This window comes from Periplaneta americana, chromosome 4 (assembly GCF_040183065.1).
Source record: "Periplaneta americana isolate PAMFEO1 chromosome 4, P.americana_PAMFEO1_priV1, whole genome shotgun sequence".
In the NCBI taxonomy this organism is placed as follows: Eukaryota; Metazoa; Arthropoda; class Insecta; order Blattodea; family Blattidae; genus Periplaneta; species Periplaneta americana.
The window spans coordinates 44,566,965-44,586,795 of NC_091120.1; the positions used below are offsets into that span (position 1 = coordinate 44,566,965).

Genomic DNA, 19,831 nt, shown 5'->3' on the forward strand with positions numbered 1-19,831 from the left:
AAGGGTTGCGACAAATACGTCTAAACACCAGTAATGCCTCACTTAGACTGTGACGAGAAATTGCATTGACGCTCAACTACGCAGTGCTGCAGGCAGTGACGTAATAGAGGATTAAATATCAGTGGATTACTATTGTAATCCACGCGAGTACTGAAGGGTAGTAGTTTACACAATTGCTTTATAGGAGCTTATCGACTCTGAAACAAAGAGATCCAATTGCATTTGGCACAACCTGTTTTCATATCCCATATTTGGGTTACCGGTATCTCAAATTCGTAAGATGTTTATGATTTTATTTTACTGACACCAAATCTGATAGCACAATAAAGCAACATTAATCAGTTGCCACGATTTAAAATAAAAAATATAAAATATTTTCGGCTTTTTTAGATAATAGCCTAATAATAATAATAATAATAATAATAATAATAATAATAATAATAATAATAAATCACATTTCACATTTCACCCATAGTTATGTCAGGGTTGTATATAACATTATTACTTACTTGCTTATGGCTTTTAAGAAACCCAGAGGTTCATTGCCGCCCTCACATAAGTCCGCCATCGGCCCCTATCCTGAGCAAGATTAATCCAGCCCCTACCATCATATCGTCCACACCTGTGGAGTAACGGTCAGAGCGTCTGGCTGTGAAACCAGGTGGCCCGGGTTCGAATCCCGGTCGGGGCAAGTTACCTGGTTGAGGTTTTTTCCGGGGTTTTCCCTCAACCCAATACGAGCAAATGCTGGGTAACTTTCGGTGCTGGACCCCGGACTCATTTCACCAGCATTATCACCTTCATATCATTCAGACGCTAAATAACCTAGATGTTGATACAGCGTCGTAAAATAACCCAATAAAAAAATAAAATAAAACCATCATATCCTAACTCCCTCAAATGCATTTCTGGATTCGCCCATACGTGCGTTATGTAACATTATTATTATTATTATTATTATTATTATTATTATTATTATTATTATCACTAGCATTATATGACCATTTTTGTAACAAAAGATCTTTGTGAACGGATCCTTCCCTCTGTTTTTCTCTCCATATTTTTAAAATAGGCCTTACTTACTTAATTACTTACTTTCAAGGAACCCGGAGGTTCATTGCCGCCCTCACATAAGCCCGCCGTAGGTCCCTAAGACCAATCCAGTCTCTATCATCATATCCCACCTCCCTCAAATCCATTTTAATATTATCCTCCCATCTACGTCTCGGCCTCTCCAAAGGTCTTTTTCCCTCCGGCCTCCCAACTAACACTCTATATGCATTTCTGGATTCGCCCATGCGTGCTACATGACCTGCCCATCTCAAACATCTGGATTTAATGTTCCTAATTATGTCAGGTGAAGAATACAATGATTGTAGTTCTGTGTTGTGTAACTTTCTCCATTCTCCTGTAACTTCATCCTTCTTAGTCCCAAATATTTTCCTAAGCACCTTATTCTCAAACACCCTTAACCTATGTTCCTCTCTCAAAGTGAGAGTCCAAGTTCCACAGCCATAAAGAGCAACCGGTGATATAACTGTTTTATAAATTCTAACTTTCAGATTTTTTGACAGCAGACTGGATGATAAAAGCTTCTCAACCGAATAATAACAGGCATTTCCCATATTTATTCTGTGTTTAATTTCCTCCCGAGTATCATTTATATTTGTTACTGTTGCTCCAAGATATTTGAACTTCTTCACCTCTTCAAAAGATAAATTTCCAATTTTTATATTTCCATTTCGTACAATATTCTCATCAAGAGACATAATCATATACTTTGTCTTTTCGGGATTTACTTCCAAACCTATCTCTTTACTTGCTTCCAGTAAAATTCCCGTGTTTTCCCTAATCGTTTGTGGATTTTCTCCTAACATATTCACGTCATCCGCATAGACAAGCAGCTGATGTAACCCGTTAAATTCCAAGCCCTCTCTCTTATCCTGTACTTTCCTAATGGCATACTCTAGAAGCAAAGTTAAAAAGTAAAGGTGATAGTGCATCTCCTTGCTTTAGTCCACAGTGAATTGGAAACACATCTGACAGAAACTGACCTATACGAACTCTGCTGTACGTTTCACTGAGACACATTTTAATTAATCGAACTAGTTTCTTGGGAATACCATGACTGTACGAGAAGATTCGAAGAGAACGGCAGGTACGTAGATTTTCAGCTCCCCCCTACTATCATTAATGCACAACACAATGTCAATACGGCGGTTGCTGTCGTCTGCGATACAACGAACTTTTCTGTTGATTTTCGAGTTCGTCATTTTTTCCGGTTATTATATGCTTATTTAAGTTGTGTTAACTCTCGCTAGTGGTTTTATATTTTATTTTATCCGTCTTAGTATTTATTTTATTATTGTAAATATTTTTGTTTTATCACTGTTATTATTATTATTATTGTTATTGTTATTAATGTATTATTTTGTATTACAATCTTTGTATCATTTCTGTCACGATTATTCTATTATTATTATTATTATTATTATTATTATTATTATTATTATTATTATTATTATTATTATTATTATTATTATTATTATTGTTACTATTATTTATATCATCAGCATTATTATTTGAACTCTGTAAAATTTATGTAGACTACTGGACTGTACCCGAGCACGAGCATATGCTCATTTCGGGTATCTATTCATATGTATTCAATTGATATGTAAATCTATACTAATAATAAATCTGTAGCCGAAATTTTTCTGGTAATTTTCGATTTTCCAAAAATAATTGGTCCTAACATATATAATTAACCACCCTGAAACCGAAAATCACTTTTTTGAAATTTTTGTTTGTATGTCTGTCTGTCTGTATGTTTGTTACCTTTTCACGCGATAATGGCTGAACGGATTTCGATGAAAATTGGAATATAAATTAAGTTCGTCGTAACTTAGATTATAGGCTATATGGCATTCAAAATACATTATTTAAAAGGGGGGTTATAAGGGGGCCTGAATTAAATAAATCGAAATATCTCGCTTATTATTGATTTTTATGAAAAATGTTACATAATAAAAATTGCTTTAAACATCATTTCCGATAAGTTTTATTCTTTGAAAAATTTTGGTAGGACTGATATTTAATGAGATAAATGAGTTTTAAAATTAAAATAACTGCCTCTAAGGCCGTGTAATGAATTAAAAAACAAATGACTTCGTCTATAAGGGGCCTTGGACAGCAACAATCGAAAGCTATGAAAGATAGCCTACACAGCGAATAGGGATTATAAAGAATGGACACTGAGCTAATTTGCCTGTGTTTTGTTTCTCTGTGCGCCAGCGGCTAGTTCCACTTTCAAGCGCTAGAGGTAGTGTAATCGAGCATACGCTAAGTTAATAATTGAGAATAGAATTAAGGCACAGGATCCAAACATCGCCTACCTTATTGCATAATCCAGTAACGCTTTGCTTCAAATAAATTCAAGTTAACAGCTTTTCCTTATTTCTCAGTGACAAACTAGTTGTAATAATAATATTTTATATTTCAGATATCATAAATTATATTATAAAATAATATAATACATTATAAAATTAAGATCGAATTCGTTTAATATTTGTATATAATATAATATAGGTATATGGTTTTACTTCTCGTAAGAGTTTTGTTTTTCCATTTTCAGCGCTATCAAATCATTACATATTTTAATTGTTGTTGGGGTCAACGTCTCAACTCTCATTATAAAGGAACTCTAGAGTCTAGACATTACAGTTAATGAAGGATTTATTATTTTATGGATCCAATTTATTTTATTTGAGTATATAATGTACCTAGATGTATTAATCGTATGTGTTATATTTCCGCTGTGTCGACTGCTAGCTGGTGTGATGTCAGCGCCAACTCTAGGGAGAAGGCAGAATCTGACGCTCTAGCTGGCTTGAAGGTCATTGAAATCAGTCCAGCTACATCAAAGGTACCGACGCGAAGTGTCCATTCTTTATAATCCCTATTCGCTGGCCTACAGATAATGTTTCTGCGTTTCTATGAAGTAATATCAGAAGCTTAATTAACCGATTTGTATAATTAATTATTAATTCACCATTGGAAAGTGTAGTTTCTCTAGATGGACATAATGCTATAATGTTATCACAGTAACTCCTGAGTGAATCGAGGACAGGTAAGATTAAAATAGATTCTTATGCACAGAAAACTTGATAGGCTATTCTGTATATTCGTTTCCTGTATTTCCTAAACTAATTTTTATGACCAAATGAGTGGTCTCTGGATCAAAATGATCGCATTTTAATTTTTTAATTAAATTTAAATTAAGTAACATAATAAACGATTTATCCTTCTATCAAACACGAATGTTCCCTGGATCAAATGTCCTATTTTAATTATATAATTTCTTTATATTTATTTCTAACGGGTGCAGCGGAGCGCACGGGTACGGCTAGTTGTAAATAAATTTGAATTTGAATTTTAATTTGAATAAGAATATTATTATTATTATTATTATTATTATTATTATTATTATTATTATTATTATTATTATCATCATCATCATCATTATATGACCATTTTTGTAACAAAATATCTTCGTGAACGGATTCTTCCCTCTGTTTTTGTCTCCGTATTTTAAAATTATACCTACTCTTCATTAGTGCTTAACAGAACCATAACATGAAATTGTTGAACTTGAAAGAAAATACCCCAGTACGGTGTTGTAATGTTTCGTAAACAACTACAGACTTACATTCGTAGTGAAGATGAGACCTCCGAAGTACCCAAACACGGCCACAACAAGGACGACCCAGATCTTGTAATCTCGGAGGTTGGGGAAACGGTCCAGTATCGCCGTCGTTACCGTCTCCATGAGAGCGAACTGCGAATCCAGCCCGAGGGTGAGCAGCATCACGAAGAAGAGGAGGGACCACAGAGGAGAGACCGGTAGCCTGGCCACCACTTCGGGGTACACGATGAAGGCGAGGCCTGCCCCTTGGTCCACCACCTTCTTCACCTCCACTTCCAGCTCGTGTGCCAGGAAGCCGATCACAGAGAAGATCACGAGCCCCGCGAAGAATGACGTCAGTATGTTGGATATGGCAACGATGAGAGAGTCCCTGTTAAAGTGAAAACAACTTTCAACTGTTTACATTATTATTACTATTAGCATTAACTTAGTAATCATTTACTGGGAGGGACAAGCGGTACGTCTGCCCAAGTAGGCTTTTAACGTAGAACTACGTCTTTATCCTCACTAGGTTTGAGAGGAATAACTTTGGAAATGACTGTCACAGAAAAATGCAACACCCTCCTTGTTGTCCCCTAGTTCTCCTCGTATTTCCCTTTTTCTCCTTGTAGTTCTCTTGTTTTCCGTGTTTTATCCTTTTATTCCTCTTGTCCTTATAGGCTATTCCTCTTGTTCTCCTTGTATTCCCATTTTCCTCCTTGTCTGACCCTTATTCTTCTTGTATACCATTTGCTCCCCTTCTATGTCCCATTGTTATCCTTGTATTCCCCTTGTTTTCCGTGCATTCTTCTGTTCTCTTTGTCATCACCTTGTTCTCCTTGTATTTCTCCCTTTTCCTTGTATTCCCATTGTTTTCTTGTATTCCTATTGGTCTCCTTGTATTCCCATTGTTTTCCTTGTATTTCCTTTGTCTCCCTTGTTCTGATTGTATTACAATCATTATTATTCTCCTCGTCGTCTCCCAGTTCTCCTTGCATTCCGCCTTCTATCTTTGTTCTCCATGTATTCCCCTTCTTTCCCTTGTCTTCCTCTCCCTTCCCTTGTTCTCCTTGTATTCCCCTTGTTTTTGTGGTTTTCTTGTTTTCCCTGCATTCCATTTATGATCCCTGTATTCACATTGTTATCCTTGTATGTTTATTGTCCTCCGTGTATTCCCATTGTTCTTGTGTTCCCCTTGTTCTTGTGTTCTTTTTCTTGTGTTCTCCTTGTTCTACTTGTATTCCCCTTGTCCTCCTTGTATTCCCCTTGTTATTTTTGTATTACCTTGTTCTCCTCGTATTCCCCTTGTTTTTGTGGTTTTCTTGTTTTCCCTGCATTCCATTTATGATCCCTGTATTCACATTGTTATCTTGTATGTCTATTGTCCTCCGTGTATTCCCATTGTTCTTGTGTTCTCCTTGTATTCCCCTTGTTCTTGTGTTCTTTTTCTTGTGTTCTCCTTGTCCTCCTTGTATTCCCCTTGTTATTCTTGTATTCCCTTGTCCTCCTTGTATTCCCCTTGTTATTCTTGTATTCCCTTGTTCTCCTTGTATTCCCCTTGTTTTTGTGGTCTTATTGTTTTTCCTGCATTCCATTCATGATCTCTGTATTCACATTGCTATTCTTGTATGCCTATTGTCCTCCGTGTATTCCCATTGTTCTTGTGTTCTCCTTGTGTTTCCCTTGTTCTTGTGCTCTCCTTGTTCTACATGTATTCCCCTTGTTCTCCTTGTATTTCCCTTGTTTTTGTGGTCTTATTGTTTTTCCTGCATTCCATTCATGATCTCTGTATTCACATTGCTATCCTTGTATGTCTATTGTCCTCCGTGTATTCCCATTGTTCTTGTGTTCTCCTTGTGTTTCCCTTGTTCTTGTGCTCTCCTTGTTCTACATGTATTCCCCTTGTTCTCCTTGTATTTCCCTTGTCCTCCTTGTATTTCCTTTGCCTTCCTTGTATTCCCTTTACCCTCCTTATGTTCCCCTTGTTATTCATGTATTCCCCTTGTTCTCCTTGTATTCCCCTTGTTTTTGTGATCTTCTTGTTTTCCCTGCATTCCATTTATGATCCCTGTAATCACATTGTTATCCCTGTATGTCTATTGTTCTACTTGTATTCCCATTGTTCTTGTGTTCTCCTTGTGTTCCTCTTGTTCTTGTGGTCTTCTTCTTCTTGTGTTCTCCTTGTTCTACTTGTATTCCCCTTGTTCTCCTTGTATTTCCCTTGCCCTCCTTGTATTCCCTTTTCCCTCCTTATATTCCCCTTGTCTCCTCGTCCGCTTTTTCTCCGCACCCACGTGGTTCTGCGTAAGATAAGCTGTATAGGAAAGCTATGCAGCTGTGGATTTTTTTTTTTTTTTGCTCACTGTGTATGAATAGTTACTGTACCGAAAATGAGATGCTGGGCTGGTAATTATTTCGAATACTCGTATTCTACTAATGCAAATTGACCTTTATTGTGAAAATCGCTCGAAACAGACCAACAAGTAGGCCCTAACGTTTCAATTTCTCAGTGCCGAAAGTTGACAAGCTTTAAAAACTAGTATGTAAGTATGTGAAATCATCGCTAACTTCTTTTTGTTTCAATAAGAATGAAAGACAAGAAGATATAGAAACAAACGTTATATTTTACGTAAACACACATAAATAATTGCGAATGATGACCAGGAAAACCCGCAGCGAATGTAGGCCTACTAGGAAGTTTACAATATCCACCACGCAGCTTGGTTCTACCGTCGCGTGACTTGCTTGTGTTCAGGGATTCTTGAAGTCTAAAGAAAACCTTAAATTGACGCTAATTTTCGAGAGACGACGCGAAGAGACCGTGAACGTTGTGCCTAAAATGTCTATAGTTGGCAATACAGAACGGGTTAAGTCTAAAACAGCTACTGTAGCTAAACGCGCACAGCGATTTCCTCTCACATTACATATTTTCTACTTACATCTATATATACATTACAATTATTATTAACGTTAAATAAGCAGGATGAGATTAAGCGTAGTCATATCTTCTAGACTGGTGCCAAATATTCGAACTCAAATCGTCGTGTGATTCCCTCTGCCTTTCTTTTCCCGAAGACTTCACTAAAGCTACAATTCGAAATTTTCAAGAAGAATTGCGAGGTCGTGAATATGAATCATGGAAGACCCTTTCAGGACGGGGAAAAGGTGTTGAGATGTATAGCGAAGTAACAGCCGCAACAATTGGATTGCAAACAAGAAAGGACTTTCGACTAGTGAATGGATATCTAGCCTGAAAATGACAGCAAATTTAGCAGCTGTTCGTTCCGTTTCCGGCAGATCTCTCGACGGTACCCGGTGCAGACATAGCTGCCCGGAGATTGAAACTTTAGCACACGTCTTGGGATTCTGTGAACAGGGATTGCTCTTGAGGAACTCTAGACATCATCTTGTAAGATCCAAAATTGCTGCCGCATTAAGAAATAAGGGCTGGATAGTAGAAGAAGAAATCTCCTGTCTAGCTGAAAATGGGTCAACGAGACGAGTAGATATTTTAGCGTACAATGCTGACACTAAACAGGGCATCATTGTGGACCCCACGATACGTTTTGAAGTAGCCAAGGTCCACCTTGAGAAGAAGTCGATCTATGAACCTACAGTCAACTATTTCAAGCTGAAATATGCCTTAATTCACGTTGAGGTATTCGGCTTGCTCATAGGTGCTCGAGGGACTATACCAGCTTTTTTCGAAGAATTTCGACGGCAGTTTGCTCTGCCCTACATCTCTGAGGAATGACATTGTGATAACAGTGTTAAAAATACTGTCAAATCCTGATTAATCACATGGTGCCACATTAATAGCAATTGTAATTTTTCACGCCCTTTTCTTTGTTTACGTTCTTTAAAATTTAATATCTACGTTTAGATATGTATAATAATTTTTTGAGGATATACTGTGTCCATAAGGGCTACCCTCAATGGGGGGAAGTTTAATATTATTATTATAATCAATTCATCTTCTTTTAGCTTATCGTCGTTGTTCCTGCAATAACTCCTATGTGACATATTTAACGATTTCAAATTTTTTCTCTATTAAATAACTTAAATAGTGATACAGCAAATAATAAAATCTCCTATATGTAGGCCTAATTATATTTCTTTCTTTCGAAAATGTAAGAATTCACAATCTCCTATGTACGGCTGCCATAGGATGAATAATGTGTTTTTTCTTCCTACTGAAAAATTGTATATTTTGCACATAGGAGTTATTGCAGGAACAGCGACGATATATTCGTGTACTGTATATACTTACTTATAGCAGTTATTTGTAAACTTATTATAGGAAGCTAAAGTGATTAGTCCTCCCCATGCAGGACTGAGGGCGAAGAAGATCTGAACTGCTGCATCTCCCCAAACCTGAAACAAAATAACATAATTAACTAGATTTACTCCATTTATTTTTAAGTTTCTCATACGAGATACAAAAGACATATGAAGAGTCCACTGCAAGAATGATGGATGTCATTTGGAATACATTTTGCAGGAGAAGCAATTGAAAGTTTGAAATGCTTAGCGCTCAAAGCTTAACTGTGATTTTACGATCATTACTGGACAATGACTATAAGTGTTAATGCCATATAACTCTCTATGTACATTCTATATGTCTTAAGCTATGCACTGACAGTCTTGGTTCATTTTCGACAAGAAAGTGACATCCATCATTCTTGCAGTGGACTCTTCATATTGGAACGCGATGACCTTTCAGATTGTAGATTGTGATCAAAATACATTTATTCAGCACATTTGATGTTGATTTTTTTGCATGCCCTCTCTTTCTCTGTCTGTCACCTTTCTTTGTAAATTATCGGATGAATTTTATTTGCTTGGGATATGGATTAATCTATGATGTGGTTCTGTGATGATGATGATGATGATGATGATGATGATGATGGTGGTGGTGGTGGTGGTGGTGGTGGTGGTGGTAGTTATGGCGATGTTGTTAGTGATATTGGTTGGCAGCAGCGTCAGCGGCTATTATTATCATTATTATAGTCCGAACATCGGATCTGTGCTCCCGTAAGATATGCGAACTGAACCTTAATTCCTTTTCAGCCTCGGCAATTCATTTCTCCCCCTGTATTCCTATTTCTTTCTTTTCTATCCCTCTCTCTTCTCCCCCCACTACTCACAATTTTGAGCCTTCTTGCGGGACAGTTTATTTGCACTTGCAGTCCAGTGTTGTCAACTCAACATGAATACTGTAGCACGGAGTGGTGAAAGAAATATTATTAAGCAAGTAATAGCATTTTGCATAAGTCAATCAGCGTCATTAGACCTACTTAAATTAAATTATGAATAAGTAATAATTAACCTTACAGTATTATAAGCAATATTCAAGAGACATGATACTGTTTGACGGAAGTTTGGCAATATCCCTATTCGGCAAGGTTTCGTGGCCTGCTGTTTGGCGTAGTGGGAGAGAAACGGGTGGAATGGGGTGAGTAGAGGCGTTAACTTTTCCAAGAACGACGACAGCGCTGAAGGGGCATAGATTCGGAGGTCCGACAATATTATTATTATTATTATTATTATTATTATTATTATTATTATTATTATTATTATTATTATTATTATTATTATTGTTTAGTCAACCGTCCGAAGATAGAAATGAATTTTGTCTTACCTGAGCATTGGCAAGTCGATGCCAATCTGGAGTGAGGTAGAAGAGGATGCCTGTGGATGCCCCTGGAAGACTCACGCCCCGCACAAACAGTATCACCAGAACAACATATGGGAATAGCGCTGTGAAGTAGACAACCTAAAACAGATCACAATAGCATTAAGTGAATTAAATCAATGGCTTATGTCATAGTGAAATCTGATATCGTAACATTTGAGAACTATCAGACTGGGTATCGTGATTACATCGTGTAATCACAGACATTCATACTGGTAAGGGGAGTTTCCTGACTCTGTCTCGCTCACGTACTGAAGGTAAGCAGTGTCGGTACCATGTCGCTCTACAAATCTTCTGTCTCTACGAGCAGGAACAGAAGGTTTCGTACAGAATAGGAAGGGAAATTTATTCGCTGTTCTGTCGGACAAAATGTAATATGTTGCTTTGCTCAACGGTTCAATTAGTGATAGTATATAGAAGCGACATTACAGGGCATTACCTTAATACACAGGCATAACAGGTATTATTATTATTACTATTATTATTATTATTATTATTATTATTATTATTATTATTATTATTTATCAGCAACTGTTATCATAATTCTTATATACGTGCCTGTATATATAGGTCTACATCTTCCCTTTTGAAGGATAAAATAATTACTAGACTACGCTATATCTCCATTTTAATTTTTTTTCAAATCTTTTGATGACTATTATCAGTTCTTTATTAGCTATTGATTTAATAACAATAGTAATAATAATGATAATAATAATAATAATAATAATAATAATAATAATGGTAATACTAATAACAAGACTGATAACATTACCAGTAGCTGTAATAATAATAATAATAATAATACTAATAATAATAATAATAATAATAATATAAACTGACTGAATATTACGTGCTAGTGTAGTAATGAAACGAGCTATTAAACTCCAAGAACTCAAATCAGCCTTAAGTCATCGTCATGAAGAGAAAGATGACATAAATAAATGTAAGGAAGCCAGCTATCTAGTGGCGAATGTTCTCTTAAGCTTTCCATCGGAGGAGAGTTTTTTAAGGGAAGACTCCACTGAAAATCATGAAAATTTTTCCAAATATTTTTAGCTATTTCACTTATTCAGAATTTATATTTTCATACCCCAAATCGATTCAGCTCAATTCTGATTACAAATACTCGTATATTTACACTTTTTAAATTAAGGCTGGAAGGGGGCGTGGAATTTAAAGATCTGTCAAAATTTTTTTTCATCGAAGAATTCTTTTTTAAAATTTCTGATTACAAATCTAGTAACTTTTAGTTGGCTCCCTGAAGTTACTAGATGAATGTAGCGGAGGAGAATATTAATTTACATAAATATTCATTTTATTTTCAAATCTATTTTTCTGTGTTCATTTTTGTTGATTCAACACCAACTTTCTTATGGCAAATATTAATCAATCTGGATTAAATTTTTACTGCAAGTACTTATGAGGTAGCTGCATGTTTCTATGCATTTATTTTGTGAGAAATGCTGATAGTTTATTTTATTAATATTTTTCTTAAGAAAAATATTAATAAAATAAACTAGCAGCATTAAGAAAACTATATATAGTACGAAATGAACGGCCACCATTTTCAAAAATGTGTTTGATTAATTTTCAATTTAACTTCATTCTCTATAATGTATGCTTATGTGCTGTAGACAGTATAATATACACTGCATAATGAATATGTTCGCATGGATAACTCAGTTCGTGAGTAAAAACACTTATTGTTAATACTATGCTGTATTTTTATTAAACAAAAACCTAATGAAAATTATCAAACTCAAAATTACGATATTTCCTAGTTTACGTAAATGGATGAACTACTTTTCTTCCCTCCTATACCTAGTAAAGTGAGTTGTTTGTATTTTACGCCAGTATCATTGAACTCCAGTCGTGGAAGGGGGTAGCAAACAGTATTTCCGGTTCTCAACCGTTAATCCAAAGGTATAGCCAGGTTAATATTAAAAATATTGGTAAAAATAAAGCGATGTCCCTGTATAACCGAACAGTTTTCAGTAAACACAATGAATTTCGTATACATAGCTCTGAAATAACAAAATAAGACTATAAATGCGACTGCAAGGAAATATAAAATTTCGTCAGATTATAGACTTTATGGATAAAGGTGGAAACAAGACAAGTAAGTAAAAAAAAATAAAAAAATAAAAACATTCATGTTTTCGAAGTTCAAGGAGGTACGTGATATCGGTGGAACGGTCCATTATTAGCATTTACGAAAATGGGCAAAAGCGAGTGGGACTGATAAACTTTATATTATAGTCTTCTTTGAGGAGGGAGTGGAGTGTGTTGGTGGAAAGATAGAAAGAAACGGGAGTATCCCGATGAAAACCCCTTGCAATGTCTGCTTTGTCCGCCACAAATTCCATCACGGCTTGGTCTGGGATCGATCTCGGTCCGCCTGGATGAAAGGCCAGCGCTAGCACTATAGCCACAGACGTGGCTGGACCACCTCTTACTAGAGAGGGTTGGGAAAAAGGGTGGATTTATAAAATGCAGAGAGGGCTGCATCATGTAGGAATGGGATGGGTGTGGGATGAAGGTGATAATAATAGAAGAAATGTAAGACGTAATGTGAAGATGCGATTAATTGATATCGAGAGGCAAGAGATTGAGCTCCAATGTTCGGAAAAGTCCTTACTACATTTACAATCAATCTCATGCTTAACTGGGGGAGGTGTAACAAAGACAGCAGAGCAGGTTTAGCGTGGCTAAGATTGGGGGCATGGAAGGGTAATAAAATTGTCAACGAAGAAGGAGAGCGCCTTTGTCCACTGTGCAGAGAAAAGGACTCCTATAGAATATTTTATAGCAGTGAGTCGAACTGGAACATGTACGGAGTGGGAGGGAACAGTGACAGCGGCAGTCTGGAAGGAAGTACAATCATACTGAAAACATTTCACTCGTATACAGCGTACCTAACACGTGCACACAGTCACACACTACTACAAACTGAAGACTGCATATTTTTGGACGATTAATACTTCCCACACCGCTCGGCTCGGGTTGACTGTAGCAACAAAAGAATCTACCTGCAACCCCCCACACCGATGGCAAGAATACCTCAGATCCCAGCACTAAACTCGTCGGAGGAAGACAGTAGTACAAAGCAGGACTTGTTTTAGGTACAAAGCACGTACGGTCAGAAGACCCGTGCAACGGATTTTCGAGAAATATATTACTCAGTAAATTCATCTATCTATCTACAGTATGTTATTCCTAAGGAAATGTTACTCAATTTCAAAGTAGGCTGAGTGGACTAAGGAGCGTTCTGGAAATTATGACGAGAGGGAAGTTGTTGCATTCAACTTGATTGGATGACAGACCAGCGCTAGAGCTAGAACCACAGACGCAGTTACAAAATGTAAACACTGCCTTTGGTGCATTAGATTGTCATTACACTGAGGAATAAAATAAATTATAAGGAAGGTTTATGACGTCATTTGTGTTGCTGTACGTGCCCTGAATATGTTCTCTGATCTCGTTCCGTTGATCACAATGTCTCCACAGCCACATTTTTAAAGCCGAATGAGTATCTAATAACAAAATGATTTATGACATGAAGTCTGTTGATTTTTATGTAGCGTTAATAACAAGTTAACGTAGTGTGTGCAATATTTTTATTCGACAGGTTCTGATTAAGAGACGACATTTATTATGGGACTTGATCGCTGCAGCGAGAGGAGGATGGGACATGCATATTCATAACAAGGCAATGCAAGATGCGATTGGAATATGTGTATGTACAGGGACATCATTTTATTTTTACTAACATTTTTAATATTAACCTGTCTATACCTTTAGAGAACCGGAAACACCGCTTGCTCCCCCCTCCAAGACTGGAGTTCGATGATACTGGCGTAAAACACAAATCACTCTACTAGGTATAGGATGGAAGAAAAGTAGTTCATCCATTTACGTAAACTAGGAAATATCGCGATTTTGAGTTTGATAATTTTCGTTAGGTTTTTCTTTAATCAAAGTACAGTACTGTATTAAGAATAAGTGTTTTTACTCACGAAGTGAGTTATCCATGCGAACGTATTCATTATGCGGTGTATATTATACTGTCTACAGCACATTAGCGTACAATATAGAGAAAGAAGTTAAATTGAAAAATAATCATAATATGAATATTTAAACACAATTTTGAAAATGGTGGCCGTTCATTTCGATACAGGCTTCAGTTCTTTTGTGCATATTATCGCACTATAGACTATTGCATCTAATTCCAATTGCCAGTTTCGTCCTTCGTACTAGTAACTCATGTTGAAATAATTCTGTACCTACTCTACGTACTGTAAATTCAATCTTCACTTCTGCCCGACCCGAAAATATACAATTACTCCGACATGCTATCTACTGTCCGTCCAAGAGGTTATGCCGCAGGATTGTAGAAAGGGAGGAAATCACGTGACAGTTAATTACTTAACGAGGCCCTTTTATTTAAGTTAAATTAAACAGCTGTATAATATTACGTAAACGTCCAATTCCTAAGAGAAATTAATGTTTTCAGAAAAGAGCTAAGACAGCCCAGCATTTACAGAGGGGCGAGCAGAAGCAGGTGGGGGAAATCGGGATGCAACGTAGGCAAACGGACAGTACCTGTGCGAAAATATGATTCAATATTGAAAGCTCTTTCGTCACTGGAAAACGCGAACATATTTCTGGAACGTACTATACTCAGTAACTCAGTACTGCTCACTATCTGCGGTCTTGGTTTTGTGTGGAGTTGGAACTTCCTTAGTAGAAGGGGTGGGAGTGAAGTACATTCAAAAACTCAGGTACAATAAAAATTGAAGTAAAAATAAAATGATGTCCCTGTATTTATTCACACTACAAATGGGTAAATACCCGGGGCAGTGGTAACTAGTTACACTCAATATTGACAATTAATAATAAACTCAATTAATAAAAAGTACAATTAATAATAATAATAATAATAATAATAATAATAATAATAATTTAGAAGACCATGATATTGAAATGGTTAAAAGTTTTACATATCTGGGCTCAATAATTAATTTAAAAATGATGAGAAAGATGAAACAAATAGAAGGATTCTTCAGGCAAACAGGGCATATTATAGCATATTGGACTTAATAAAGTCCAGAATGATTCACAGAAACAACAAGGTAAGATTATACAAAACAATTATTCGACCTATTATTTCATATGGATGTGTGACATGGACACTCACGAAAAGATTAGAAGAAAAATTGCATGCTTTCGAGAGGAAAATATTAAGGAGAATATATGGGCCAAAACAAAAAAGGGAGAATGGGGAATAAGATTTAGTTAAGAAATTTATGAGTTATACAAAGAAGCTAAACTATCTGTCATTAGATTAAAGAGACTCCAGTGGGCTGATCACGTGGTTAGGATGGAGGAAGAAAGGGCTCCAAGAAAAGCACTGGAACACACAATTTGGGGAAAGAGGGGTAGAGGAAGACCGAGGAATAGATATGAGGACGTAGTGCGAGAGGATGCAAGGAGCTTGTTAGGTATAGGAAGTTGGAAAACAAGGGCAAGGAACAGAGAGGAATGGAGGCGAAAGATTGAGGAGGCCAGGGTTCAATTTGGACTGTAGCGCCAAGGAATAATAATAATAATAATAATAATAATAATAATAATAATAATAATAATAATAATAATAATAAATACTAATAATAATTAATAGTAATAAAACTAATAATAATAATAATAATAATAATAATAATAATAATAATAATAATAATAATAATAATAATAATAATAATAATAATAATAAGGGGCATCCCAAATTAAATGAAGCACGATCACTTAAAATAACATGTAACGTAAATCTAATTTGTATCTTAACCCTAAGTTCGAACTAAAACCCACGAGTATGATAAGTTCATACATTCACAAGTACCTTTCAGCACTACACTCATTTCGCTGTCAACTCACTCACTGCACTGGAATTGTGACACATTTCACTGACACTATCCTGATTTCACTAACACTTCAAAAATATTTCGCTGTTCAAATAGTTTGCACTACCACTATAAACTATAAAACTTCACAGACACAGACACACTTCACTTACACAACACACTTCACACTTCACTGACATAACACACTTCTTTACTGATACAACACTTCACATAACAAATATATATAAAGAAAGAATATATTAAACAATATGAACTTGTATGTATTGTACATAATAGTTATTTAAGCAATAAATGGATAATCTTGATGATTATGGTATACGAGTGTCATAATAAGATTATCCACGAGTTGGATACAACACTTAATGGCATCTTAGCATTATAAATTGTAGGAAATAAATTATGAACTAATTCGGCATCCATAGCTGACATAAGTGTTGATATGTTCGTAATGATCGTATTGATTAGTTGCGCCTGGCAGTGGGATTGAACAGAGAATGAATAAAAAAATGGCTGACGTTCCGGAAGAAATAATTAACACAGCGAAAGAGGGAGATATTATGAGCGTAATCCGAATCTCAGCGTTGAGCAATCTGATGGCATCATGGTGTTCCGAATTTCAACTATGACGTCACTGATGCTCGACTGGTGTCGCACCGGTTCCATCAGCTTGCAGAGGTGGTGGCAGTCTCCATCAGCCGCCATCAGTGAATCTGATTAGTTCTTGCATAGGGCGGGGATTAGCAGACGAATGACATCGTGCACTGTTGTGTCATGGCGGTGTGTTCTGCTTTGGTTCTGCTGTGTTATTTGTAATGATCACAACGTAAAAACAATATGTTAATGGCTTATGAGCGAACATGTCAACGGACCAGTTATTATTACTGGTTCAAGAAATAAATTGTTTATGCTTTCTTTTCTTTGAACGAAATGACAGTACGAAAATTTCGCAAAATCTTGCTAGCTTAGCACAGACAACATGACAGCCGCCATGATAGCCATCGAACCTCCCAGCAGTTTTGTTCCTATGTCTCTGCAGCGTGACGTCATTGTTGTCCACCGGTCCGGTGAAATTCGGAATACGCTGTATGGTAGTACCTGGAAAGTCTAGGGAGTTATATGAGAGGGAGTCCAACAAATTTGTGTCCTGGCTGAATGCCAAAAATGTCAACGTGTCTAACGAAACAGTTATACTAATCTATATGTCAGAACAGGTAGGACTAATAAATTCGATTGTAGAGTACAACGCATCAAGCGTTCCGGTATTACGTCATAGCGAATACGTCATTGCTGTTATTGGCACGCGTGCCATAATAAGCCGATTACGGACGATATTGAATGTAGTAACAACCTGTTTACAATGCTAGGATGGCATGAAATAATGTAACCGTAATACATAGTAATATCTTTGAAACCAATGAACATACTTCCAGTCCACAACTGTGGAGTAACGGTCAGCGCGTCTGGCTGCGAAACCAGGTGGCCCAGTTCGATTCCTTGTCGGGGAAAGTTACCTGGTTGTGGTTTTTTTTCCGGGATTTTCCCTCAATCTAATATGAGCAAATGCTGGGTAACTTTCGGTGCTGGACCCCGGACTCATTTCACCGGCATTATCACCTTCATCTCATTCGGACGCTAAATAATCTAAGATGTAGATAAAGAGCCGTAAAATAACCTACTAAAAACATACTTTTATTCTGTTTGCATTGTGAGGTTAACATTATATGACCGAACGAGTTGGCTCATGCGTATCGCATGGGACTCGCATTCAGGAGGTCCATGGTTCGATTTCCGGACTGACCAACCTGACTGTGGTATTTCCGTGGTTTTCCACAGTTACTTAGGCAAATGCTACGATGGAATTTTAATTTCCACGGTCCATTTTCCCTTCCCCTACCGTGTAGAAAAAGAATTTAGATTTCACATCATATCATTCATCATTTTCATCTCATTCAATAGACATATTGAGGTCAAGACGCATGTCTTCATCCGCTTATGGGAGAGGGCGTCCTTTCCTCAACTGTTCCTGGATTCCCAGCTTTCCGCAATATCTCTGCCAGGACTCATTCCTTAAGAGCACTTCCAAGGGCGCTTCAACACTTTGGAAGGGCCGTTGGAATGGATCCTGTGCTGCTTGGATCTTGGCGGTATGAACTTAGAGCGGGGGAGGGTCACATACGGCCGGTGGGCTGGTACCCCTCATCCTTATTCATCCCATAACATTCGGGGTGCACAATAGGCTTCAGTATGGCCGACGTGCAAAGGGTCGTCCTAACCTGTAGCCACCGTGACCTAACCTAACATAATGTGTGTTGGCTGTTTAGTTACACAGTTTCCACATGCGTGCTTCTTCTTGCTCTAATGGCGTTTAATGAATAATCAATTTCGGTCTAAGTTTTTTGAAGCATGTCTTGCGTGATCGTTTATATGGCATTTCTAATTCTAAAGATTGCTTACGCGCGTTGCATGGACGGTGACAATACTGAATCGTTTACCATGCTATTTTCTTAGGAATTCTTCTTACAGACTACTGCTGATGGTAATCCGAACCGCACGACGATTATTTTACAGTGGGGGGCATTATTTTACTACCTACTGTAATAAAATAATTTTGAATGACAGAAAAGACAAATTTCTGTAAAACGCGGAAAAAAGATGGAAGCATCACATGTTCCCATAAACTTTAATATACCTAGGCTAATTGCGCCGTCGATTTAGTAGAATGCATTTGAATCTAAATAAACCAGCAAAACAGTACAACGTGCTCTGTTGCTGTGACGAAAATCCATGTCTATGCATACCGGTAAGGCATCATGTCACAAACACGTTCACGTATGTGTTTTTCTTACAAAGTAAATATTATTCAACGCCTTAAAAACGGCGCAAATATTAAGGATATTGATAGAGAGTTTAAGGTAATATTTATTTATGTAGTTATTTACTTATTTTTAAATTATGTATTTATTTATTTTTGCATTTTATAGATAGATATATTCTAGGTAATAAAATTAATTTGTATTAATGATGTATCAGATTCATTTTTTTTTAAAATGAATTAAAAACTCTTAAATACCCAGTTCCGTATGATCTATTTCTTACTGTATAATATATTATTCTTGACTTGCATGCTCTACCTAAACATGATTCTTGCCGATTGCAGGGGGCCTGCCCCGCGTGTTATATCTAAGTAGGTAGACACTGACTTTCTCTTATATCGACGAAGTAGTCTAATCTGTCTCTGAAATGGAAAAAAAGAAAAGGAAGACAAAAGAAAATCTCCCAAAAACTAAAAGTAACTGTATAAGTCCTTTCCCAAAACTATTTATCACTCTGAATACTTCGAAGTATCGAAAGGTTCGAGATTCATTTCTTATAAAAATGAAATTTATTTATAGGAATTGCCACTGTACTTGTCTGGAAGCTTATATTTCTGTCAAAGCTTCTAATTTTTGTATCGTCATTTTATTTCCTTTATACATAGTTCATAGAGTATGAAAATGTAAGGAGAAATAGCGTTCATTTGACATAAATGTAATT

At 36.6% G+C, this 19,831-nt stretch overlaps 1 protein-coding gene across 1 annotated transcript in view; it reads right to left on the reverse strand.

Annotated features, from left to right (window-relative positions):
- GlyT (Glycine transporter) overlaps positions 1-19,831 on the reverse strand; it is a 333,350-nt gene that overhangs the window by 12,371 nt on the left and 301,148 nt on the right. Inside the window, exons 6-8 of the mRNA XM_069825108.1 lie at positions 10,326-10,460; positions 8,955-9,058; positions 4,709-5,075 (exon numbers count right to left, since the gene is read on the reverse strand). Of these exons, the coding sequence (XP_069681209.1) occupies positions 4,709-5,075; positions 8,955-9,058; positions 10,326-10,460 (606 nt within the window). The remainder of the gene's footprint in view (positions 1-4,708; positions 5,076-8,954; positions 9,059-10,325; positions 10,461-19,831) is intronic.